Source organism: Herpailurus yagouaroundi, unplaced genomic scaffold (genome assembly GCF_014898765.1).
Source record: "Herpailurus yagouaroundi ecotype Mexico unplaced genomic scaffold, PumYag 530, whole genome shotgun sequence".
Taxonomy (NCBI): Eukaryota; Metazoa; Chordata; class Mammalia; order Carnivora; family Felidae; genus Herpailurus; species Herpailurus yagouaroundi.
The window spans coordinates 3,172,381-3,195,328 of record NW_024412747.1 but is presented as its reverse complement, the minus strand read 5'-3'; the positions used below and the strand labels follow the sequence as shown (position 1 = coordinate 3,195,328).

At 38.0% G+C, this 22,948-nt stretch overlaps 1 protein-coding gene across 1 annotated transcript in view; it reads right to left on the bottom strand.

Moving 5' to 3' along the window:
* The window catches only part of HEATR1 (HEAT repeat containing 1), a 50,185-nt gene extending 27,469 nt beyond the window's left edge, over positions 1–22,716 (bottom strand). The window contains exons 1-20 of the mRNA XM_040464972.1: positions 22,603–22,716; positions 22,134–22,307; positions 21,389–21,605; positions 19,466–19,607; positions 17,886–17,987; positions 17,322–17,462; positions 15,866–16,077; positions 15,577–15,710; positions 13,850–13,952; positions 12,824–12,934; positions 12,399–12,516; positions 11,237–11,344; positions 8,493–8,588; positions 7,970–8,058; positions 6,445–6,656; positions 5,689–5,810; positions 4,729–4,920; positions 2,982–3,165; positions 2,720–2,856; positions 1,806–1,998 (exon numbers count right to left, since the gene is read on the bottom strand). Coding sequence (XP_040320906.1) covers positions 1,806–1,998; positions 2,720–2,856; positions 2,982–3,165; positions 4,729–4,920; positions 5,689–5,810; positions 6,445–6,656; positions 7,970–8,058; positions 8,493–8,588; positions 11,237–11,344; positions 12,399–12,516; positions 12,824–12,934; positions 13,850–13,952; positions 15,577–15,710; positions 15,866–16,077; positions 17,322–17,462; positions 17,886–17,987; positions 19,466–19,607; positions 21,389–21,605; positions 22,134–22,275 — 2,755 coding nt within the window. The 5' untranslated portion in view covers positions 22,276–22,307; positions 22,603–22,716. The remainder of the gene's footprint in view (positions 1–1,805; positions 1,999–2,719; positions 2,857–2,981; positions 3,166–4,728; positions 4,921–5,688; positions 5,811–6,444; positions 6,657–7,969; positions 8,059–8,492; positions 8,589–11,236; positions 11,345–12,398; positions 12,517–12,823; positions 12,935–13,849; positions 13,953–15,576; positions 15,711–15,865; positions 16,078–17,321; positions 17,463–17,885; positions 17,988–19,465; positions 19,608–21,388; positions 21,606–22,133; positions 22,308–22,602) is intronic.
* Between the last annotated feature and the right edge of the window lie 232 nt (positions 22,717–22,948).

Sequence of the window (22,948 nt, the reverse complement as noted above, 5' to 3'; positions counted from 1 at the left end):
ATTAATTAAAGGATTAAAGTTTTAAAAAATGTGCAGTAAATCTTTCTCATCCAAAGGAAAAAACAAAACAAAACAAAACCTGAAAAAGCCTTCTTAAATTAAGTCCACCTAAAATCAGGGACTGCAGTTTTATAATAAGTAGTAATGAAATAATTCATGGGATTTTATTCTACAAGTAAAAACTTAAATTTAAATACATACTTTACCTTGTATTTAATGAAACCTTGATTATAATGATTAATTATGTGCTCTTTCACAAAGCTAATGAAAGAGAAACACTGAGAAACTGTTCTGGGAAAAGCATATATCGTTCATTTTGCTTTCATAGAACATTTATAAAGAGTGATTTTAGAATAAAAAAAAGAAAAAATCAAGAACATAATCAAATTTCCCAAGAGCCACTCTTGTTCCTTTGACATTAAAATCCTTCTGGTTTGAAGAATCAATCATCTCCATCATCCTCATCAATTTCCTCATCTTTAATCACTACAGGGTCTAAATCTGTCAGATTCTCTCATTTGTCAATAGCTTGTAAATATCTATTTTTCAGTATCATGTTCATCAACTTCAGGAAATTCTGCATCTTTTACAAAATTTGCAAATTTCACTTTATCAAAAAATATAAATTTAATATAAGTGTTTTATTAGTGAGTGTCCAACCTGAAAATGACTTACACCTGATAGAAGAGACAAATCCAAGAAGGCTGTCAGAGTGGAGACCTTTTTATAAGCAGCTGAATATTGGAACTATACTAAATGATCTGGCTTCCCCAGATAACCCTGTAACTGCTGAAACTCAGAAAATGAGCAGGATATTAACAACCTATGACTAATCATCTGCCATTTTTATTATGTTTTGGTGATTAGAAGTAGTTTATACATACACACATATAGTTCACATATACGTATATAAATTATACACATGTAGGGGCGCCTGGGTGGCTCAGTCGGTTAAGTGTCCGATTCGGCTCACGTCATGATCTCGCGGTCCGTGACTTCGAGCCCCGCATCGGGCTCTGTGCTGACAGCTCAGAGCCTGGAGCCTGTTTTGGATTCTGTGTCTCCCTCTCTCTCTGACCCTCCCCCGTTCATGCTGTGTCTCTCTCGGTCTCAAAAATAAATAAATGTTAAAAAAAATTTTTTTTTATTTTATTTTTTTTATTTTTTTTCAACGTTTTTTATTTATATTTGGGACAGAGAGAGACAGAGCATGAACGGGGGAGGGGCAGAGAGAGAGGGAGACACAGAATCGGAAACAGGCTCCAGGCTCCGAGCCATCAGCCCAGAGCCCGACGCGGGGCTCGAACTCACGGACCGCGAGATCGTGACCTGGCTGAAGTCGGACGCTTAACCGACTGCGCCACCCAGGCACCCCTAAAAATTTTGTTTTAAATAAAAAAATTATACACATGTAGCAGTTCACACACATCTACATAAATTACATGTATACACAGCACGTGAGTGAGAGTGCATGCACATGTGAGTGAGCACTTTTTTTTTTTTTTATTTTTGAGAGACTGAGAGGGAGAGGGGCAGAGAAAGATGGAGACAGAGAATCTGAAGCAGGCTCCAGGCTCTGAGGTGTCAGCACAGAGCACAACCTGGGGCTCGAATTCATGGACCACAAGATCATGACCTGAGCTGAAGTCGGTTGCTCAACCAACAGAGCCACCCAGGCACCCCTATGAGCATTCTACTTAAAAACAAATTAAAAAGAAATTCTCCAAAGTACAATCCACACAAACTACATATAGAGAAAGCATTAAAATTGGTCATGACGGAACGTAAGAGGCTACTCACAATACCTGGAGAAGAGACAGATGCCAGCTGATGTTTACTCTGTGCTTTCTGAGAAGAGAGCATCGCACACCCTATATAAAGAGCTTGGGTCCGCAGCACTGTTTTCACGCTGCAGTTAAGTGGATTTGAAAGGCTAGACCCATACGTCCATAAAACAGAAAAGAACTTGAAGAACTGAAAAACATCTTGCAGATGCACCTAAATTGAACAAATCAACAACAGGGAAGTTTAATTTTTACTCACATTCGGTTGGTTCCAAATCCTCTTTTCACTAGTGTGTAATTACACAAAACAAATATTTCATTGCAATGTTCTGCTGCTTTGTCTCATGACTTAAAATTTTCTACACTTAACCAATGAGAAGGATGCAAATGAATTCAAAGGACTTGCTACAACTCTACATTGGAACACACCGAACAACAACAAAATGAGAACACTAAGCAGAAAACCAAGACGAGTGATGCTGGAGAGGCCTCATTAAGAAAGTACCTCAAAGATGGAGTCAGCATCACCAACTGTGTCAAATGCTGTGGAGGGGCAAGAAGCCAAGAACAAAGGCCTCGACCACTGGAGGTCACTGAAATTTCTTAGCTGAGTAGCAAAATATACTAAATCAGCCCTGTGAACAGCACTTTCTCACTGGTAATGGCACTCATCAACCAAACAGCCTGGGCTGTTGTGATTATGAAACACATTAACGGGTCTAGCACACTAGCAGGCACGCAACAAAGTGCACCTGTGTCCTACCTACCGATTGGTGTCACGACAGCGCTACCTCACAGGGCCATGTTTACCAGCGCACACTCTTCACCATAATCAGCACACATTATTTTCATTTTCATTAAAACTGTCATAACTAAAATACCCTGCGATATCTTCTTAGAGGGAAGAGTATGCCTGAAAAAGAGGAGCTTCGTACCTTTATGAACAGTTTCATCAGGACCCTAAAATGAACGGCATCAGCACCGGTGAGTATCGTCTCAAAGAGCCCAATGAGCAAGCGCACATAGGCCCTGCTGTCTTCTCGCAGCTGTTCGGGGTCCCACCACACGTCCTCTACACGGACATGGAGACAAAGAGACGGTAAAGAAACTTACGTGGACACACTGGTGCGAACTTTTGACTCAAGACACTAGTTCCATTTCTAGAGTATCGCATTCGAAAGTCACACTCTGTCCTACCTCTAGGAAAGGATTTAGGGGCCTTTAGTGCATGAATAAAATTTTTCAGTGAAAATATGAGTAAAACTGAATCCTCCACAGCAATATTCTGGGCAGTGTTGAGCTGTTCTATGTAATGTGTCCACAGTTCCACTGGTATCTCTCTGTCCATCATCAGCTCAAAATGCCATTCTGAGGGGATTTCCTGAAATGGTAAAAGAGACAAAGACAACACAAACAAGGGATTCTGAACATGGGTTATACACAGGAGAACCGCAATGGATGTGTATGTCTGGGTAATATGCAAAATTGTGTCTCTATGTGCATATTTATGTGAGAGAATTAAAAGCTTTAATCACATTTGTAAAGAGATTCAACCATCAATAACTATTTACAAAAAAAACAAAAAAGATCCAAGTTATCCACAGTTTCATGTTACCTATATTTTCTCAACACACACATCTAAAAACAAACGTTAGTCACATATATTGTGTTTATCAAGTGACACATTTCTACACAGAAAGGAGCTGGATTTCTAAGAGACCCTTAATGGGACCTTTCTCATGTCCCACTTTTACAGGTAATCTGAAGAGGGTACATAGTAAAATCTCCAAACTTGCAGGTAATTCTGCAAATAAGCAGCAAAATGTGAGGTGTTTAGAAATTATACTGCAGATACTAAAAAGCAGGAGAAAATATGAAGGAAAATTATGAGACTCTGTACAGGAGAGCACACAGCAGTAACCTGGAAGGAAAGAGCCAGACTTCTAAGAGAACGTCTCTCTGGAGGGATTTCACTGACTCGATATGCTGCTACAGCCAGAAAGAGGCCCATGATTCCCAGAAAGGGTACTAAATATAAAGCATTTTATCTGCATATGTGTACGTGTATGTATACATATGTGTGTGTGTGTATATATATATATATATACACACACACACAATGTATATATGTGTGTGTATATATATATATATATATATATATATATATATACACACACACACACCCCCAAATTGTTCACACTTTTAACACCAAGGGCAAACACCCTTCAGGTTACCACAATCCACAAAAGATAAGAAAGAAAGAATTCAAGAAGGGCTTATCTGGGCTACTTTTTTAAAATACAAAAATGTATTACTCTTTCTAAATTTATATGATTTTAGGTTAACAATGACCATGACCAGAACTTGTAAAATCCTGAGGGTATATGTAAATGTGAAAAAGATGCTGACTCATTCTGCAAATCCTAAAATGAAGAGCCCTCTGAATGATGGAGGACAAATAAAAACTAAATACTATTACAGGGGGCAGATATTAAAAGAAATAATCTTATTACCTCAAGATACGGTACTAGGTAAAAATACAAACAACTGAAACATGTTTCTTAGCTGATACCGTCAAAGACAAAGAGTAAGCTGGTGAGATCCAAATCTGATGTAACATTAAAATACAAAAGATCAATTCTTAGGAGACAATAGAATGAAGTAATATTTTATTCAAGCACTGACATACATAGTGAATTCTTCATCATGAAGGATAGTTATGCATAACTCAGATAACTACCCAATAAAGATAATAAAGGGGACAATCAACCATTAGGTATAAAACATCACGACCTTGACATTCTGTAATTCAATTAACTTTTCTAATTCAGCATTCAACTGAATCCAAAGATTCAGCGTTTCAGCCCCCAATTTTCAGTTTTGCTGTGATTAACAAGCCAGACTGCCACTTTACTCAACGTTCCAGACACTTTGCACTACTTACCACTGCAGTAATGACACCTTCAAGCTTCTTTATTTTTTTCTGCAACAAACTGAAGACTCTTATTGCAAATGGAAAGTGAGTTTCCTTTAAAGATGAACAGCAAGAAACCAGCACAGCCGTGACCAGGTGAAAAGTCACTTTCTGCTTCAGACTAAAGCAGTCCTTCTCCCCAAGGCTTATTAAATCCTCCACCTTGAAAAATAAACATTCTCCATTACTGGTAGCTCTTAGTTCACATAAAACAATTTTCTCTACCCCAGACCTATCTGGGTATTACATTTAAGGTGAGATGACAAATACAAAGCCTTTAAAAAGTAGTAAGCACGGACTTGTAATTAAAAAAATTAAAAAATTCAGAATTATAATGAACATAAATAACTGCACTTGGCAACCAGATAAATGCTTTAAAATTATACATCTAATGCCTTGACAAAGCTTTATTTACTAAGGCAAAAAAAACAAAAACATAACTTTTTGATATTTTGCTATTTTAACAAAAAACGGGATTTCATATTTTATTTTTTTAATTTATTTTTTTAATTTTTGACAGAGAGAGAGAGAGAGAGACAGAGCATGAGCGAGGGAGGGGCAGAGAGAGAGGGAGGCACAGAATACGAAGCAAGATCCAGTCTCTGAGCTGTCAGCACAGAGCCTGACGCAGGGCTCAAACTCACAGACCGCGAGATCATGACCTGAGCCAAAGTCGGATGCTCAACCAACTGAGCCACCCAGGCGCCCCCAGGTTTTCATATTTTAAATAAAAGGAAACAGGGAGGCAAAAAGGTACATATTATTCTTATTAGTCCAATATAAAACCACAATAAAAAATTTATATAAAACTTAAAAGATATAAAACAATCTGCAGAATATACTTAGTCAAAAATGCAAACATTATTTAAAAAAAAATCTAGTGAAGCAAACACTGAGAAATCCAGGGGTGTTCTTTGACAGCAAACTTACCATCTTTAACATTGAAGAAGGATCCCCTGAACTTATATTGTCAGCCAATAATGCAATCATCTTCTGATTTGCCACACCAATTAGCTTTCCTGACTCTGTGCTTTTAATCACATTTTCAAGAGCTGTTTAAAAAAAAAAAAAAATGAACACAGGGTCCTTGTATCATGAATACTCACCTAAAGAATTCTACAGAGTAAGAAATTTAGGCAAAAGTTTTATAATTTTCCTATGAAGGTTTGCTCTGTATTCTCCCTTTTGTCCAATTCTGAATCTGTGGGTGGGTCAGCTTCCTTTCCACTGTCCAGCTGACCACGGACCGTGGGAACAGGGGCACCAACCCCACTTCCCAACACAGCTGAAAATATACATATAAGTTTTGATTCCTCAAAAACCCATTAATAGCCTACTGTTAACCTGAAGTCTTACTAATACCATCAACAACACAGATTTTGTATCTTATATGTATTACATACTGTAGTCTCTTAATAAAGCTAGAAGGAAAAAAGTACTATTTAAATAATTCTAAGGAAGAGAAAATGCAGAGTACTGTACAGTATTTATTGAAAAATACCCACATTTAAGTAAATCTGTGCAGTTCAAATCTGTTGTTGCTCAAGGATTGTAGGTTTTTGATCTTAGATTTTTGATCTTAAACAATCTTGCTGACACAGAACAGAGCAAATGTGATTTCAAATAAGTTACAGCCAACATTTGCTGTTTTTTTTTTTTTTTCTACAAGGCAACTGAATTTCTTACCTTCCTTCCAGCCCCTTAATATAGGGTGCAGAGAGCAAATTCCTGATTTTGATAAATATATAGCGATTTTCATCTCTGCAGATTCCATGTCATCATTGATGATAATCATAAACGGCAGCAGATGTACCACCACCTGATTTGACAAGTGATCATTTTCTTTCAGTAGCTCTTCCTTAATTAGTATGTCTGCTGCTACCTCAAGTACCTTGTACCTAAGACACAAACAGATTTGGCTGAGAAACCCATTAGGAAACTTAAATTCAGCCCCAAATCATTGCATTGTCCCTGCTCAGCTGACATTATCCTGGTCTCAACAAACACATTATTCAGACACAGCCAACACAATCACTTAAAATCCATGCCAAAAGGTGAGTTATTTGGGAGAACAATTTTAAACTAACTCCGTCAAATCTTTTTTTTTGAGAAACCATTAGGCTAACTATAATAACATAAAACACGTCACACTATATATAACTCCACTAGAAATCACAGACTCGTAATTTTAAAAAAATCTGAACACATACTATGTGCTAAGAACTGGGGCGCCTGGGTGGCGCAGTCGGTTAAGCATCCGACTTCAGCCAGGTCACGATCTCGCGGTCCGTGAGTTCGAGCCCCGCGTCAGGCTCTGGGCTGATGGCTCAGAGCCTGGAGCCTGTTTCTGATTCTGTGTCTCCCTCTCTCTCTGCCCCTCCCCCATTCATGCTCTGTCTCTCTCTGTCCCAAAAAATAAATAAACGTTGAAGAAAAAAAAAATTAAAAAAAAAAAAATCTCCTTTATGTGCTAAGAACTAAATATGATGGATACAAAACAAAAACCTGCAAGACATGCTCTCTTCCTCTAAGGAACTTAGTCATTTTTCCATGAAAAAAGCTTAAATGCCAAAAATGAGCTCATCAAATAGTACAGAAGGTAACCATGTGCCTCTGTGCTTACTTTCATAAGTTCGTGTTTCATTATAAAGTAATACACTATCCTGGGAAAAAATAATCAAATAGAATTATATAAAGTAGAAAACTAAAGCTTCCGGGGAGCCTGGGTGGCTAGTCAGTTAAGCATCTGACTTCGGCTCATGTCATGATCTCACAGTTCGTAGGTTTGAGCCCCACATTGGGCTCTGTGCTGACAGCTCAGAGCCTGACGCCTGCTTCCGATTCTGCGTCTCCCTCTCTCTCTGCTCCTTTCTCACTCGCACTCCGTCTCTCTCAAAAATAACATTTAAAAAATTCAAAAAAAATAAACTCAAATAAAACTAAAACTCCCTACTACCCTACTTCTCAGATTTCAGTATTATGTCACACATTATAGACTCTCACCATTTTATGGAGAAAAAATTTCAAAGAATAGTATAATGAAGCCACACAAATCCTAATTCTTTACATAATGCAAGAATTACATTATGATTCATTCCACTACCATGACCATATAACTAAATTAGAAAATGCAAACATGTAAACACAAAAAATGAAACAGGTATAAGAATTTTGTCAATTCAAAACAGTACGAAGAGAAATGAATACATACCATCCCCTATTTTTTGAAAGTTCTGCTCTTCGAAAGAGATTTAGAAGATTTGAAACAGTCACTTCTGAACTAAAGTGTTGTTTAAAAATCTAAAGGGGAAAAAATGGCCATAAGTAAATTTTCACCTGCTTCAAATGCATACGGTACTTGTTAAATACACTTAAAAAAATAATGAATTGTAAAGAATTCGTCTCCCAACAGTCCTTGAACTATTTCAAGGCTTTATGAGAGCTATTTCTCAAAAGTGGCATTCATGAGCCAATTTTCCACGATCCCAAGGTATTTACTATCGATAACAATTTATAAAACACTTTTCCCTTTTGAAGAACTTCTATGTAATATGAAGTTGTGCAGTCTGATTTCTCCCATAAGCTTTCCTTAACCAGGCTTAAGTCTATGCTCTCAAGAGAACAAATTTCCAATGAAGGAATAATTTCCAATATATTCCTGCCTAGAGCAGAGAATCACATGAGGAGGAAATATTTACAAATTGTGTATTTCAACAAACAACAAATTCACTCACCTCAAAAGCATTTATAGCCGACAAAACAACATCTAAACTATCATCACCTAATCGGGTTAAAACAGCTTCTTTTATGAAACACTCATCGACATTCTCCTAAATAAGAAAAAAAATATATTTAGTTGCTGCTAAAACCTCCTAAGATTTTACCCTAGATAGGAAGCTTGGTTTTGTGAAAAGCACTCCAGATTATCAGTAAGAAATATAGGCTCTGGCCTAGATGCAAATTCAAACACTCTAAACATACCTGCACTGAACTAGATAATCTCTGAAAGGCCTTTTTATTTTTTTGTTATTTTTATTATTTTTTTTAATATGAAATTTATTATCAAATTGGTTTCCATACAGTGCTCATCCCAACAGGTGCCCTCCTCAATGCTAAAGGGCCTTTATAGATGAGTAATTATTTGGTACAAACTTTTTCCAGTTTCTACTGAAAATATAATAGAATATATATAATTCAAATATAATTTTTGCATTAAGAAGTTCATCTTGTTAAATCAGAGCCTGGATATTGAGAGTGCAAAGACTCAAGAACCAGAATATCTAGGTTTAAATTCTGGCATTACCCACCTACCAGCTGTGCGACCGACTGGGTAATTTAACCTTTCCAGGCCTCACTATTCTCCTCCAGAGAACAGAGCTAGTAACAGTACCAACTCCAAAGAACTGCTACAAGATTAAACAATACACATCAGTGCTTAGAACGAGGCCTTTTACGTAGTAAACACTATTAAAGTCAGCTATTATTATCAAGATTTTTACAAGAGTAAGGACAAGCACTGCGAATCCAGTCTGCCAAAAAGATTATTTTTTTTATTTACAAAAGAAAATAAAGCACGTAATCATTCACAGTAACAAAAAGGTAAGATCGCAAATCAACCTAAGTATATCCTTATCTATGGGTGGTGAAAAAAATATAAATAATGCTACAAAAAATAATAAGGCACTCTGTTGGGAGATAAAACTAAAATCCCTAGAATTCACAAACTGAAGTCCAACTTTCACATAGCAAATATCACCAAAATTTTCTAAATAGCTAGCAAGTAGTCAAATATCCCAATCTGAAGACAGTTAACCATGCTTAAATCTAAAAGGTGAATGTGTACAACGGCCTTTATTGAAACACTAACCAAATCCAGAAGTGGACAGGAAAGAAAGGGATTAAAAGAAGGACAAGAACACCTTCAGATAGAATATTAGGAGCTTCTAGGAATCCTTTTTTTCATTCTAGACACTGGGATCTTCCTATCACAATGAAGACCAGTATGCTATGGTTTAATTATCCAGCAAATCACTAACGCAAACCTATCAACACCTTGTGAGAGGTAATTTATGCCAGAACAGAAATGAATCAAAGCTACAGATTATAAATTTGAGTATTACATCAACCATTTTTAAAGAAACATTCTTGGGGTGCCTGGGTGGCTCAGTTAGTTAAGCATCCAACTTCAGCTCAGGTCACATCTCACAGCTCATGAGTTCATGCCCTGCATCGGGCTCTGCGCTGACAGCTCAGAGCCTGGAGCCTGCTTCGGATTCTGTGTCTCCCTCTCTCTGTCTCTCCCCCGTTCATGCTCTGTCTCTCTGTCTCTGTCTCTGTCTCTCTCTCTCTCAAAAAATACGTAAATAAGATAAATGTTAAAAAAAAAAATCCTCCCAAATCCTAATGTTGCTATTATTATTTACATATCATTTTAAAACGAAGTAACACAAAAATATAAAGTAAACCAAAGATAACATAAATATAAACCAAAAAATTTTAAGTCCACTATCACAAAACCCTGCAAAACCAAAAAACTCAAATTGAAATGAATTTACTATGGTAATTATGATTGCACTCTGAAATTAAATTCTATTTGTGATATGAATCTGGCTCTAGCTATCATGACACAAGTTCAAGTTCAGCATGTTCATACTATGGTGTGCCATGAGGACACTCAACTCTAGGACCACTTTTCTCTTCCGAAATGTTCCAAATATGCAATAGTACTACATGAGAAGATTTAGATTATCACACAGATGAACACTCTTCCTTTATAGTAACTACACTAAATGTCTACACCAGTTAACCCTTCAAACTCATGACTTGACAACAATGCAAAAAAAAATTAATCCATTTGAAAGCCAGAGAAAAATTTTAAAAACATAGTATTAGTGATAAGCTCGAACAGCAAAAATTGTGACAATTGTTTGAATGGCTGAAGCTCAGAAAATACTGCTCCATTTCAATTACTGCAAAGTCTTGGTAAAATACCATTTTGGTAAAAAGACATTATTTACAAATTAAGTTAGCCTTCGTACTTACTATTCACAGCCACCAAAATCTGAAACAAATATAACCGGAGGTACTGAAATCACGGAACAGTGTTCGAAAAGCTGTAATTCCAATGTCCCCAAATACACTCATGTTGAACTTAAGAGTACCAAAGTCAAATTTCAAAACTACAACATTCTCAGATAATTGGTGAACCTCTGTAAATGATCTAGAAATCATAGCCTGAAAAACAATGAAGTAATAATCTGCAATGTGGAAACACGAATATAGAGGTTATTAGAGCATGGTTGCTCTAATAAATGATGGTTACTGGCATGTATGGTCCAATGTACTCTCTGTGATATTTGCCTTGTGTCTGTAATTACATAATATCAATTGTAGTTGGTAAGTTCCAATTTCCTCTTCTAGAATTACACTGTGCATTTTAAGGATAAAAATATCACAAATGAAGCTATCTGAAACAAACCTCTGATGTCTTCATGATATTTTTCAGATGATTAATAGCCAGAAGTCTCACAGGAGCAAGTGGATGGTTCAGACTGAGCATCAAAGACGTATCAGAATCTGCTAAAAACTACAGAATTCATCACAATCACCAAATGATTTCACCATTAAATCTGAGCATCTGATCAAGAATAAAAACCAGAGAAAACTGCCCTAAAATGCCCAACTCATTTGATAACAACCATCTAAATCCAGAAACCAAGAAGTAAAATCTTTGTCTCTAGAATGTAATGAGTTACAATAGATGAAAAAAATGAGCATTGTAAATGTTGTGATTTTGAGAGTACACTTGTGTCTATGTGTAGGTTTATTTAGTGAAGCAATTCTGTGAAGTAACTTTGTATTCGTTATATGGATCTAACTTCAGACTGAGAAACACCTGAAATAAATCAGTGTATTAGCACCTAAATGAAAATATGAATTAAAAAAATTGGTCACTGAACACAGAAAGCAATTCACCTAAATCATAAAACAATGACAGTCAAATTAATGACAACTTACCTCACTTATGTAAAAAGACTAAAAAGGAAATCTATTATCCTAATATTGGAAATGAAACTAATTAAAGATGAAGGTCTAATTACAAAAGAGAAAAACCTAAACAATCACATTTCTCCTCATAACATTTATTTTCAAGGCTAACTGTAAAAACTGCTCAAATGTCTAACTTCTAGTAGAAATAGATCGATCTAGGGTGAAATGACAGAAAATTTCTGAAGTTCTAACATGATCATGAAATTAAAATCTGCCTCCCTTATGCTCACCAGTGACTTGAACAGCCTCATGCGGCTAGTGCACACATAGCAAAAAAATAAGGACACACTGGAAACCTGAGTGAAGCCCCCTTTTGATGACTGCTAATAACATTTCCAAAACATACTTTTCCTGAAAGAAGTATCACATGCAGTTATTTACGTTGCCATGCCTTTTTCCAACAATTCAATGCATAACTGAGTTGAGGCCTCACAGCTTCCCTTCAGGGAACTAGGGAAACTGTACTAAATCTCACCTGTCCACGAAAGTTGCAAAGAAAGGAGTGAACTAGCCAATTTATCTCCAGAATTCCTTAAATAACCACACAAATATACCCATAATTGTAGTAATTCCTCCGAAGAAAAACTTACCTGATACTTTCCTCCACTTGTAGAAAGAGAGATAAACTGATGAAAAAGCTCCTGTTTTTTTAGATCTGTAATTTCTTTTAGGCGTTCCTCTAATACAACATCTAATGTTCGGGGATACCTGGGAAGAAAATAAAGAGCTAATTATTCTTAACGAAGTCACTAACCACACACATGATACGTGTATAAAAAAGATACAAATAAAACTTTAAAAGTATTCCAACAGTAACATCCCCTATTTCCTATATGAAAGTATAGGTCAAATACACTTAATCCCATACCGGTCTTCCTTAAGGCGGGGGCGGGGGGGGGGGGGCGCGGAACCAGCCTCTTTACAATTCATTCCCTATGTTATGATGTGACCTGTGAATCTTCTTTTAATAAAACAAGACACACACATTCAACAAGGGCAGAAACACACAACTTACTTGCTTTCCAAAAGTCTGATAAGTGGAAGAAACTGTTCGTTAAGCAAAGATACTTTATCAGGACCGATTTCTTCCTGTGAACTATATGAAATATACTCTTCAAAAAGAAGGCTGCAAAACAAAACAAGTATCAGCAGACATGAGAGCTACTATTTATTGAGCACCCATTATATTTTAGATGCTTCAGAAATACTTCTGCCATATTTCCACAAGGTACCAGTCATTCTTATTTTACATATGCAAAAACCAGGGCTGAGAACTCTTGTAATCTGCCTGCGATCAGAGGACAGCCATCGCAGCCAGTGCTCAGCGAGCCCTCCTGTGCCATCAACAGTAGAGCAGGTTCTCAAAGCCTGCTGGACTCCGGGGCCCACACTCTCAACAGTACTTCCCACGTCTACTCTCATTTAATCCACAAGCCAATTCCGTGAGCGAGGGGCACGAATGACACACAACAGCAGAAAGGCCAATGTTACACAACAGCAAAACCAGATCCAGGCAGTCTGACCTTCAGAACTTACTACTCTACTCTCCTGGAAATGAGAGAGGAAGGATTCAAGCCCATGTCTGACTGTAATGCCTACATTCTTTTCACTGTATCAAGTTGCCCTTTAAGTGAAAAAAGAAAATGGGAGACTGAACTATCTTTACAGAAAAGAAAGAATTTTCACTTCACACCCTCAATATTAAGTTTCTAATTGATATTTACTAAATACTAACTGTGATGCATTGTTTCAGGCATTTTGACGCAGTTATTAATAGGAATCTCAAATCAACCACTAGTTCCATGTAGCTATAACCCAAATTTAGCTTAACTATTAACTTTCCATAATCCCGTTTAAGCATTAAAAACAAATTACTTTTTCCTTCTACTGCCATCATTATTGCACTAAGTAATTAATGAAATGGTATGGACAAATCAAGAAATGCATCATAAAGAGAAACTGGAAGACTGCTACCCAACTCTAAAACGTATACTAAGCCCCAAAGATACAAACCAAAAGCATGTCAGAAATAACAGCTTACCTAGCCAGCAAATGGTCTAAGTTGTTCTTCAGTGATATATTTGTAAGTATAGCTTCTAAATGTCTCCTGTAGATTTGACCATCTGTCCCTTCAGTTTCTTCACCTTAGCATACAACATAAATCAAAATTGATGGGGAAAAATTCTTTTGCACCTACATTATTAAATTTACTTACAGCAGAAAAGTCTTCTACAGGAATCATTTTAAACCATATATATTGGTATCCAGCTTTTTACCTGTTTATAAAAGTGTATCTCACCTATTCAGCTATGTATATTTTTTACATTTTTGTATACATTACCCTCACTTATGCTTTACCTGAAATTCTCTACGTTTTTAAAAACAAGTTTTCCATGCTTTATTTATAAAACAGAGGTCCAAAACATAGTTGTGCCAGGTCATATTACAAGTGGTTGAAGTTGGGACCCAAGCCTAGAGCCCAGGAAACTAGCTCTGAAAGCAGGCTCAGCTTGCATCTTGATGCGCCTTACTGAACTGAGCCATCATCTTCTATTCCACATTTACTGCACATATATTACCAATCAGCTGGTAGCCCTGCCTTCAAAGATTGGGACCACATCACCACCAGAATAGGAAAAATATACTTTTATACATGCTACTCATATCTCTGACACATATCTAAACCAAGATCCGGTTAGGCAAAGCTCATTTTCCAATAAACTGACACACTTGAGAGATGTCTTCCCTAGTATGTTTTTCTTAGTCTAAGTGGCAACAGGACCAAACATTTCTTCTTGTACTTCTCTATTTATTGAAAGATAAAAAGCATATAATGGAAATAATCATTTTTAATAACCGTTTTTACGGCTTCTTAAAAACGTGGTGTTTTTGGTTTTTTTTTAACATTTATTCATTTTTGAGAGATCGAGACAGAGCGTGAGTGGGGGAGGGGCAGAGAGCGTGAAAGGGAGACACAGAATCCTAAGCAGGCCCCAGGCTCCAAGCTGCCAGCACAGAACCCGACATGGGGCTTGAACTCATGGACCGTGAGATCATACCTGAGCCTAAGTCAGACTGAGCTATCCAGGCGCCCCAAAATTTGGGTTTTTTATGTATGCGATTTTCTTGGTCTGCCATGTTCAGTGACTCAAAGGACTTTTATGTTCATTGACTCCAAGGAGAAAAACTTTTTTGGCAACTGAATATTTGTCGTACATGAGTCACTGAAGTTCATTAAATATCTAAATGAGAAGGGAAAGTTTTACTGGGTAACATATGTTAATCATTTTAAAATAATTCCATAGCCTTTTTAACGAAGAGATTGTTTAAAAACACACATTAGAGGTTCCTGGGTGGCTCAGCCGATTAAGCATCTGACTCTTGGTATAGGCTTAGGTCACAGCTCACGGTTTACGGGATGGAGCTCTGTGTCAGGCTCTGCGCTGACAGTGTGGAGCCTGCTTGGGATTCTCTCTCTCTCCCTCTCTGTCCCTCCCCTACTTGTGCACAAACTCTCTCTCTCAAAATAAATAAACATTAAAATAGAACACACATTAAAAAGACACACCAGAATTCTGAGCATATCAATTAACAAATATCTCCTTCAACCAATGTACTCCCACCTCAAATGTTTTTCACATTAAAAAAAAAAAAAAATTACACAAAAACAATTAGCACAAACTTGAAATATCTTACAGATATTAACAATTTTAAGAGAATCAAATCTTAGACGTTACGCTTCTGGACACATAATATACAACCACGAACCTGTAATATGATTAACGATGGAGACGACCAGATGGGGAAGCATGTAACGCAGAAGAGGACTGACATCATAGACTTCAGAAATCCCGTGAAGTATTGTAATAAGATCAGGAACGTTACACAAATGAGGAAATGGCCTTTGAAGAAACAAGCACATAAAATACTAACTTCAAAAGTCAGATAATATATAGCAATTAAAAAAAAAAGTATACAATTTATCTTTAAAAAGAATTATTCAAAATACTTTCATTCTCCTGTATTTATCATCATTTCCCAATTCAATCGTACGTACTTTTTCCCAAGGCTCTCTGGCTTCTGTCTCTGCATGAGCACTATTAAGCAACCTAATCCATCCTTGATCAAAGAAGGAATTTTGGTCAACGTTTTGATGATCTGTGAAGCCAACGAATTGACGAAGGTGTCCTCCATTGTCACTTTCACAGAAATCTGACATATTATCATGTACGTTGCAGCTCTGTAATCTGGTAAAGATGATTTCAACCCCTAAATAGTTTTTAAGATACAAGGAAAAATGATAAGCTGTATTTTTTAACTTTACTTAAAATGTCACTTTACCTTGACAAATTAAAAATGCCATAAATGAGAGATTAATACTACCTAACGTACGCTGAAGAGTCAACAACTCTTCAGAATTTAGCCTCTTTCCTGAGCACACAGAGATGAGGTTAAGTCTCTTGGATGAGAGGAGGGATCTCAGCAGGTCTCCCAACTTGAAAATCCACTACATATGCTAACAAGGGCCAACAGGCTCTTCTTTTATGGGCAAACACCCACCAGTGTAAAGGAGACTTCAGAGACAAAGACAATAGGGGCGCCTGGGAGGCTCAGTCGGTTAAGCGTCCGACTGACTCAGGTCATGATCTCACGGTCTGTGAGTTCGAGCCCCGCATCGGGCTCTGTGCTGACAGCTCAGAGCCTGGAGCCTACTTCGGATTCTGTGTCTCCTCCTCTCTTTCTGCCCCTCCCCCACTCATGCTCTGTTTCTCTCTCTCTCTAAAATAAATAAACATTAAAAAAAAAACAAACAAACAAAGACAGTAATTTTGGGACACCAGCAGGAAGTGAAAGCAGTACCTAAGCAGTACCTCCACAGGGAATCTGGGAGGGTGGTAGGTAGGCAACAAAGCACCTGGGAAGAAGAAACACTGAGAAGTGGAAGTCACTGTAAAAAGAGTAAGAGCATATGCCCTGATGGAGACTTTCTAATCCATTCTGCTTCCAGTGAGTCAAGATGACTGCTAAGAAAACAAATCTGAAAGGTAATGTCAGGGCCAAATAGCCAACATTTATTCTTTTTATTAAAATTTTTTTTTTCAACGTTTATTTATTTTTGGGACAGAGAGAGACAGAGCATGAACGGGGGAGGGGCAGAGAGAGAGGGAGACACAGAATCGGAAACAGGCTCCAGGCTCTGAGCCATCAGCCCAGAGCCTGACGCGGGGCTCGAACTCACAGACCGCGAGATCGTGACCTGGCTGAAGTCGGACGCTTAACCGACTGCGCCACCCAGGCGCCCCACCCAACATTTATTCTTAATGAGCCCTAAATAAGATCCCACTTTTGCAAGTTTTTAAGACAAAAAAGTCAGATTTTTTACCTAAAAATTAAATCTTGCCAACCATCTGAACTATGCTGTCAACTTAAAAATAGTTATGTCTAAGTGAAATTTTCATAAAGCCAGGAAACTCCTTCAAGTACAAAATAATCTACACCCGAGCAGGACCAACCTTTTGGATATATGGAAATAGCTTGGCGACTATATTATCCAATACGCCCTCAGCAGTCACTAGAGCAGACACGATGGTAGAAGCATAGAAAGTTAAGAGCACTCTCAACTGAGCTGAACTCCCAGGATACTCAACAAAAACCTACAACAAAAAAACACAGAGCACAGGTTAAAAAAAAAAAAAGGCCAATTAGATAAACATATAAGAATGTTTACAGCTCCCCTCCACTACTTCAGACTGACATTTTTATGTTTACCATATACAACATTAAATACACAAATGCAATGGTTCAATTAAATATGACAAGAATGAACAATCCTGACTTCTGATCCCCTCTTGAACAGTCACTGTAAACAGAATTTGACAAGAAACAGAGTAATTTATTTTTGTAGGAAAACACCTTTTGTGACGAAAGACTGATTCAAGCTGCTCATGTTCCAGAACAGTAGCTCGCTTAACAAAAGGAACTTCTTCTAAGTACAGTTATCGGGGAATGCCTTTCTTCACTCAAAGCAAGCAATCTTTTAATGGAATCAGAGAGTCAGGGAACCAGATACTACTCACCTTCACAGATTTTGTCACCAGACTACAAATGAAATCCATGAATCCAAGATCTTTGTAGCAGTGGGTAATCAAAGTTCCCCTAGCTAAGGGCACTCCATGTTGCTGTTATAGACAGAAAGAACCAATCATCATTAGGGATATTGATCAACTGATCATTTTTTAAAGTACCTACCACAGTACAACTTTGTACTGGTGCAGTTAATACAAAATACAGTCTCTCCATATAGCTGGTGGTAGAGAGGAAATGAACATATAAAATTGTGCAAACTTTAGAAATCCAAAAGAGGTCAGCAATGGGGGTAGAGGTACTCAGTGAATACTGCCTACTTACCATGTGCTGCATTTTCATATGTATTTATCTATATCTGAATTCTCTAGATTCTTAGGAACTCTACTAGTTAGATTGGGTTTTTAAGCCAATGTGCTGTGGTTGTCTTTGCTTTACAAGAACACTAGTAACAGAAATAGACTAGGAACCCAGAAACCTTATACTGCTATTCCCACCGCTTACACCACACATGGCATGTACGGGGTGCTCAATAAACACTGAATAACTAAAAGAAAGGAGAATCTGAAGTGAACTTTAATAGGTGAGTGGAGGTGCATACCTGAAACAAATGTGTCTAGAGAGCATCAGCGTCTGTGTGTAGAGTAGGGGAAAAAAAATGACCTTGATGTTATATTAGCAGAGGGAGTAGTTTGGTAAGCTTTATTATGGGTTGTCTTTCACTTCTTGAACACTCATTGGTTCAAGTGCTTTACATCCAAACTCGTAAACTGTACTTCCAATTAAAAATTCCCATTCCTTTCTTTTGACTAATTCTGATCACTGACCTCACTATCATCACACATCAAATTAACTCTTTTCAAGGTCCCACAGTCTGTTAGTCTACTTTTGCCCCATCTGTGCTCCTCCTAGCCTGAATTGCCATTCTTAATATTCAGTAAAATTCTTGTCAACATAAATGTACTTTCTTCTACTGTATGTTGCAAACAAAGTGAAAACGGCCAAATCAGTCATTTTATCACAAAACCATGCTAAGTGATCCTTACCAGACCCTTCCTGTAAGGCAACCATCCTTTTAATCATCTATAGACTAAATGAAAGCATCTTTTTTTAATCAATTTTAATAATTTCCTTAAGTCCATCATCCTTATCCTTTTAATTTTTTGAAGTATTTTTCTTTTCTTCACCTCCAATTTTTTTTAAAAGCAATTCAGTTCCAAGATCTAAAATGTCAGACAGTAGTGTAGTGGAAAGATATTAACTTTAAAATCAGATCTAAATTCAAATCCTAACTGTCACTTTATAGTTATTTGAACTCGGGCAAGTAATTCTCTTAGCCTGTGCTCATCTGTAAAAACAGTTTCGTGAAAAACAAAGATAATATAATGAGAATTGCCTAGCCTAATGTCAGGTGCCAAGTAAATGCCAAATTCAACTAGAAGTCAGGAAATAAAAGTGATGGAGATAATACTTGGACTACCTGTAGGAGCACTAAGGACTTCATTTTTTCCAAATTGTATCCCTTAATCAAGACCTGTAATGATTATAGACACATGTCATTCAACAATCGTACCTTAACTGGTGACAACCAAAACCATTTGTGCTTTGGATTATTAATTTTCAGAAGCTGTATAACCCGTACAAATATTCTGGTCTCGTGGTATGGTAGAACACAAGCAATGAGGCTATCTTGATTATAAAGATGGATATGGAACCTGGGGGGAGAAAAGCAAGCCATTTGAAATGACACAAAACCTGCAAGCACGTATTTCCTTCCATGTCCAGATTCTCTATCAACGAGCTAGAACCACTCAGAATTAAGTATCAGTAAAAACAAGTACATGACGATACGCAAGATAAAGAGCACCAAGTGATAAGCCTCTACTTTGCATTAAAGTACTTCTCAACAGAGTTCCATCAACTCTTATGCTGTAATAGTTTTTACTATTCAATATAAAAATTTACATCCCATTCACTTTCTCTCAACTTAAAAAAAAAAAAACAAAAAACACTATTAAATTAACATAACTGCAGGACCACTGTGGTCAAATCAACAGAAAACCAACTGGTCAACTAGGCAGCAATGCTCGGCTCCTCTCCATGCTCTAAAGTTCAGCTTCCTCAGCTTATCAGAATTCTAAAACCAGAAGACTAAAATCACATTACTTTCTCTGAATTAGAATAAATTGTCAGATTACAACTATATATAATTTGTCCCTAAACTTCACACAACTCTGTATTGGTCCCTCTACCATAGTAAGACAGGCTCATCAGCCACATCAGATACATTAAAGCCTTTCTAGCCTTGAAGACCTAGCTCAAATGCTTCCGTGTTCAGGATGCTTTTCCTGATTCTCCCAGCGAAGTGATTCCTCTTATTTCTATTACACGTTAAACTTATTCGCCAAGATGCTTTCTTCGTGAAGCTTTCCTCAACTACTTCAGGCAGCACAACAGCCCCAAACTTTGCAAACACCTTTACTTCAAAACAATAACCAAGGGCAGCCTATTTAACCTTGTGTTGAATCTAATGTTTACTTAATAAATTAGTTACATGAATAAATTAAAAAAAGTACTCCTTGTGCTAATGATCCCACCAATGCTGGGGGGAAGGAATTAAATGCTAGAAGAAAAAGGGAAATATTACAGAATTGCTGTTTTCTGTCTGATGACTCTAGTGTTCTGATCATCAGAAGACCCAAGTTAAACTTAACGTTTTCTTAATGACTCACTTGTGTCCAGAAGGGAAATCACTTTATCCCCATGTCTCCAATTAATGAAATAAAGCTCTTTCTACTTTTAAAACATACAACACGTGGCAGAATAAACAAAAGTGTGTAAGCTGTGATGTGATACCAATTCGGTGAGGAAATAAACTTGAATATCCTTACTAAGACAATTTCCAAAGAGTCAAACCCTGGAAACAGTCTTGTATCTCAGATCACTAGTTGTGTGACTAGGTAAGTTAACCCCTCTATGCCTCAATTTTGTAAAGTGTACAATGGGGATAACACACGTACCTTCCTGTAGGAATGCTGTGAGCATTGAGACGGTGCGTGCAAAGTGCTTACCACAGAACCTGGTATGTAAATGCTCAATGTACATTAGCTATTGTTGTTTTTCTTAAGTTACAGTATTTTAGAGGATACTGTTTGCTTCTTCCCAAAGCACTGGTTTTGTTATTTTGGCAAGAAAGAAGTTTAATAATATCCTTTGGTCCAAATACGCGGTAACAGTTTGTAGTGGCAAAGTGATGTGAGCTCCTTGGAACTAATATAGTTGGTCTATTAACTCAAGATCTCCAGTAGTTGTATTTCTGTCAACAAAAAGGAGTTTAACAGAAGGGCAAGCTTATCTCATCTTACAGACATCGTGTTAACCTCTTCATAGACCTAATTTCTCAGCTTTAAATTGGCTTGTGTTCTCATTGCCTAATTTTTAAAAAAAAAGATCACAGTTGTTAGCCCATAGTTATTTCTGTAAATTAATTTGTTACCTGTGAATCAACCACTCCAGACACTTCTGTGCTGGCTTCAGCAGGAAGTAAGGGGACAAGTGAATAAGGAATAATGAAATGTTCTCATCCAGCTCTTTGTTCACTGCTTTGGTCTGAACGCTGCGCTCCAATGTTTTTGCCAGCTGGCTGAACAACGGTGCTTCAAACCGCTCAAAGGAAGGATCGATCCCAAGCAGCTCTTCCAGGCCAGTGCATCCTAGGAAAAGGACGGTGTATTTTTAACAATTCTTTGCAAGCAAACTCAGTTTTACTTATCCCTAAAAATCCTGTATAACCTGTAATACAGTCCCAAACATAGATTTCTAGTTTTCAACATAAAAAACAAATCATCTCCCCAACCAGAACAGAAAGTTCTGCCTGGCAGGTACCATTCTTTTAAAAAAAAAAAAAAAAAAAAAAAAATCCCTTGCAAGAATCAGGCCAGTTCCCATAGGAATTGGGAAGACTCCTCCTCGACCCCAGCCACGCCTCCAGCCTCTTTTTGACTGTCCACTCCACACATTAGTTAACCTCCCAACCTTTGTCTCTTCATCTGTGAAATTCAGACACTGCCACGTTTCAAGCATCAAGCACATAATTATTTGTTATCCTCTTTCTCTGAACAACATAAGTCAACAAATTGGAAACTCTTAACGGAAGAGGGAGGGTCAGAAGAGAAAACAATACAGCAACATCCCCAAAACAGGTGCTTCGAAGACCTTTTCTTAATTAACGGGTAGCTCACCAATGGCAAAAGCGGTGTCCCTGTCGATGGTGGCCGCTTCCTTGGGGTCAAACAACAAAGAAGCAACTTCATCTCTCGATAACAGACTGCGGTCACTCTGAGGGAGGGCGAGGCGTTGGAGTTGCTGGGCTAAGGACGTCATCTCCCACGCAGGCGGATTTCTAAAAACACAGGCTAAAAAACAAAGACACTGTGAGAAGTCTCTAGAAAACCACAGGTGGCTGAACCACGAGCCTCTAATGCCTCGCATACAAGTAACTTTCTTCGCACTCAGCGCCGTCACGGACACACAGCCGGCTGTCCCGGGACTCACGGACCCCAGGGTACAGACGCCACAGCAACAGCGTTAACGCAGGTTCCTGGGGCCGCGCCGTGGCTTTCTTCAGCCCCGACCACGCGAGACTCGAAAACCCGCGGACACCTCACCCTCCCTTGGTACACCGTCTACTCCCCTGCAGCTCCTGCTCACCGAGAGCTCGAATTCGGGACGCAAGTCCGGAGTGACCAGCCTTCACGGCAGTTCCCACATGCTACCAAAGCGGCCGGCTCTCGCCCGGAAATTCAAAGCATGCTTCACAGGGGCTTCCGGTTTCAGGCACTACGGCAAGAGAAGAGGTACAAGCTTGCCAGAAGTACGATACGATGGCTCCGCCTCCCTGCGTCGAAGCCCCGCCCCTTCGCCGTGCCAGATTTCAGGCTCTGGGTCTGGGTTGGGTCCGGCTCCTGTGCTGGGGCTGGCGGTCCGCGCCGGGCTTTGTGCCTGAGGGTTTCAGTCTCAGGGCTAGCCTTTTGTGAGCGTTAGGGATCTGTAGCTG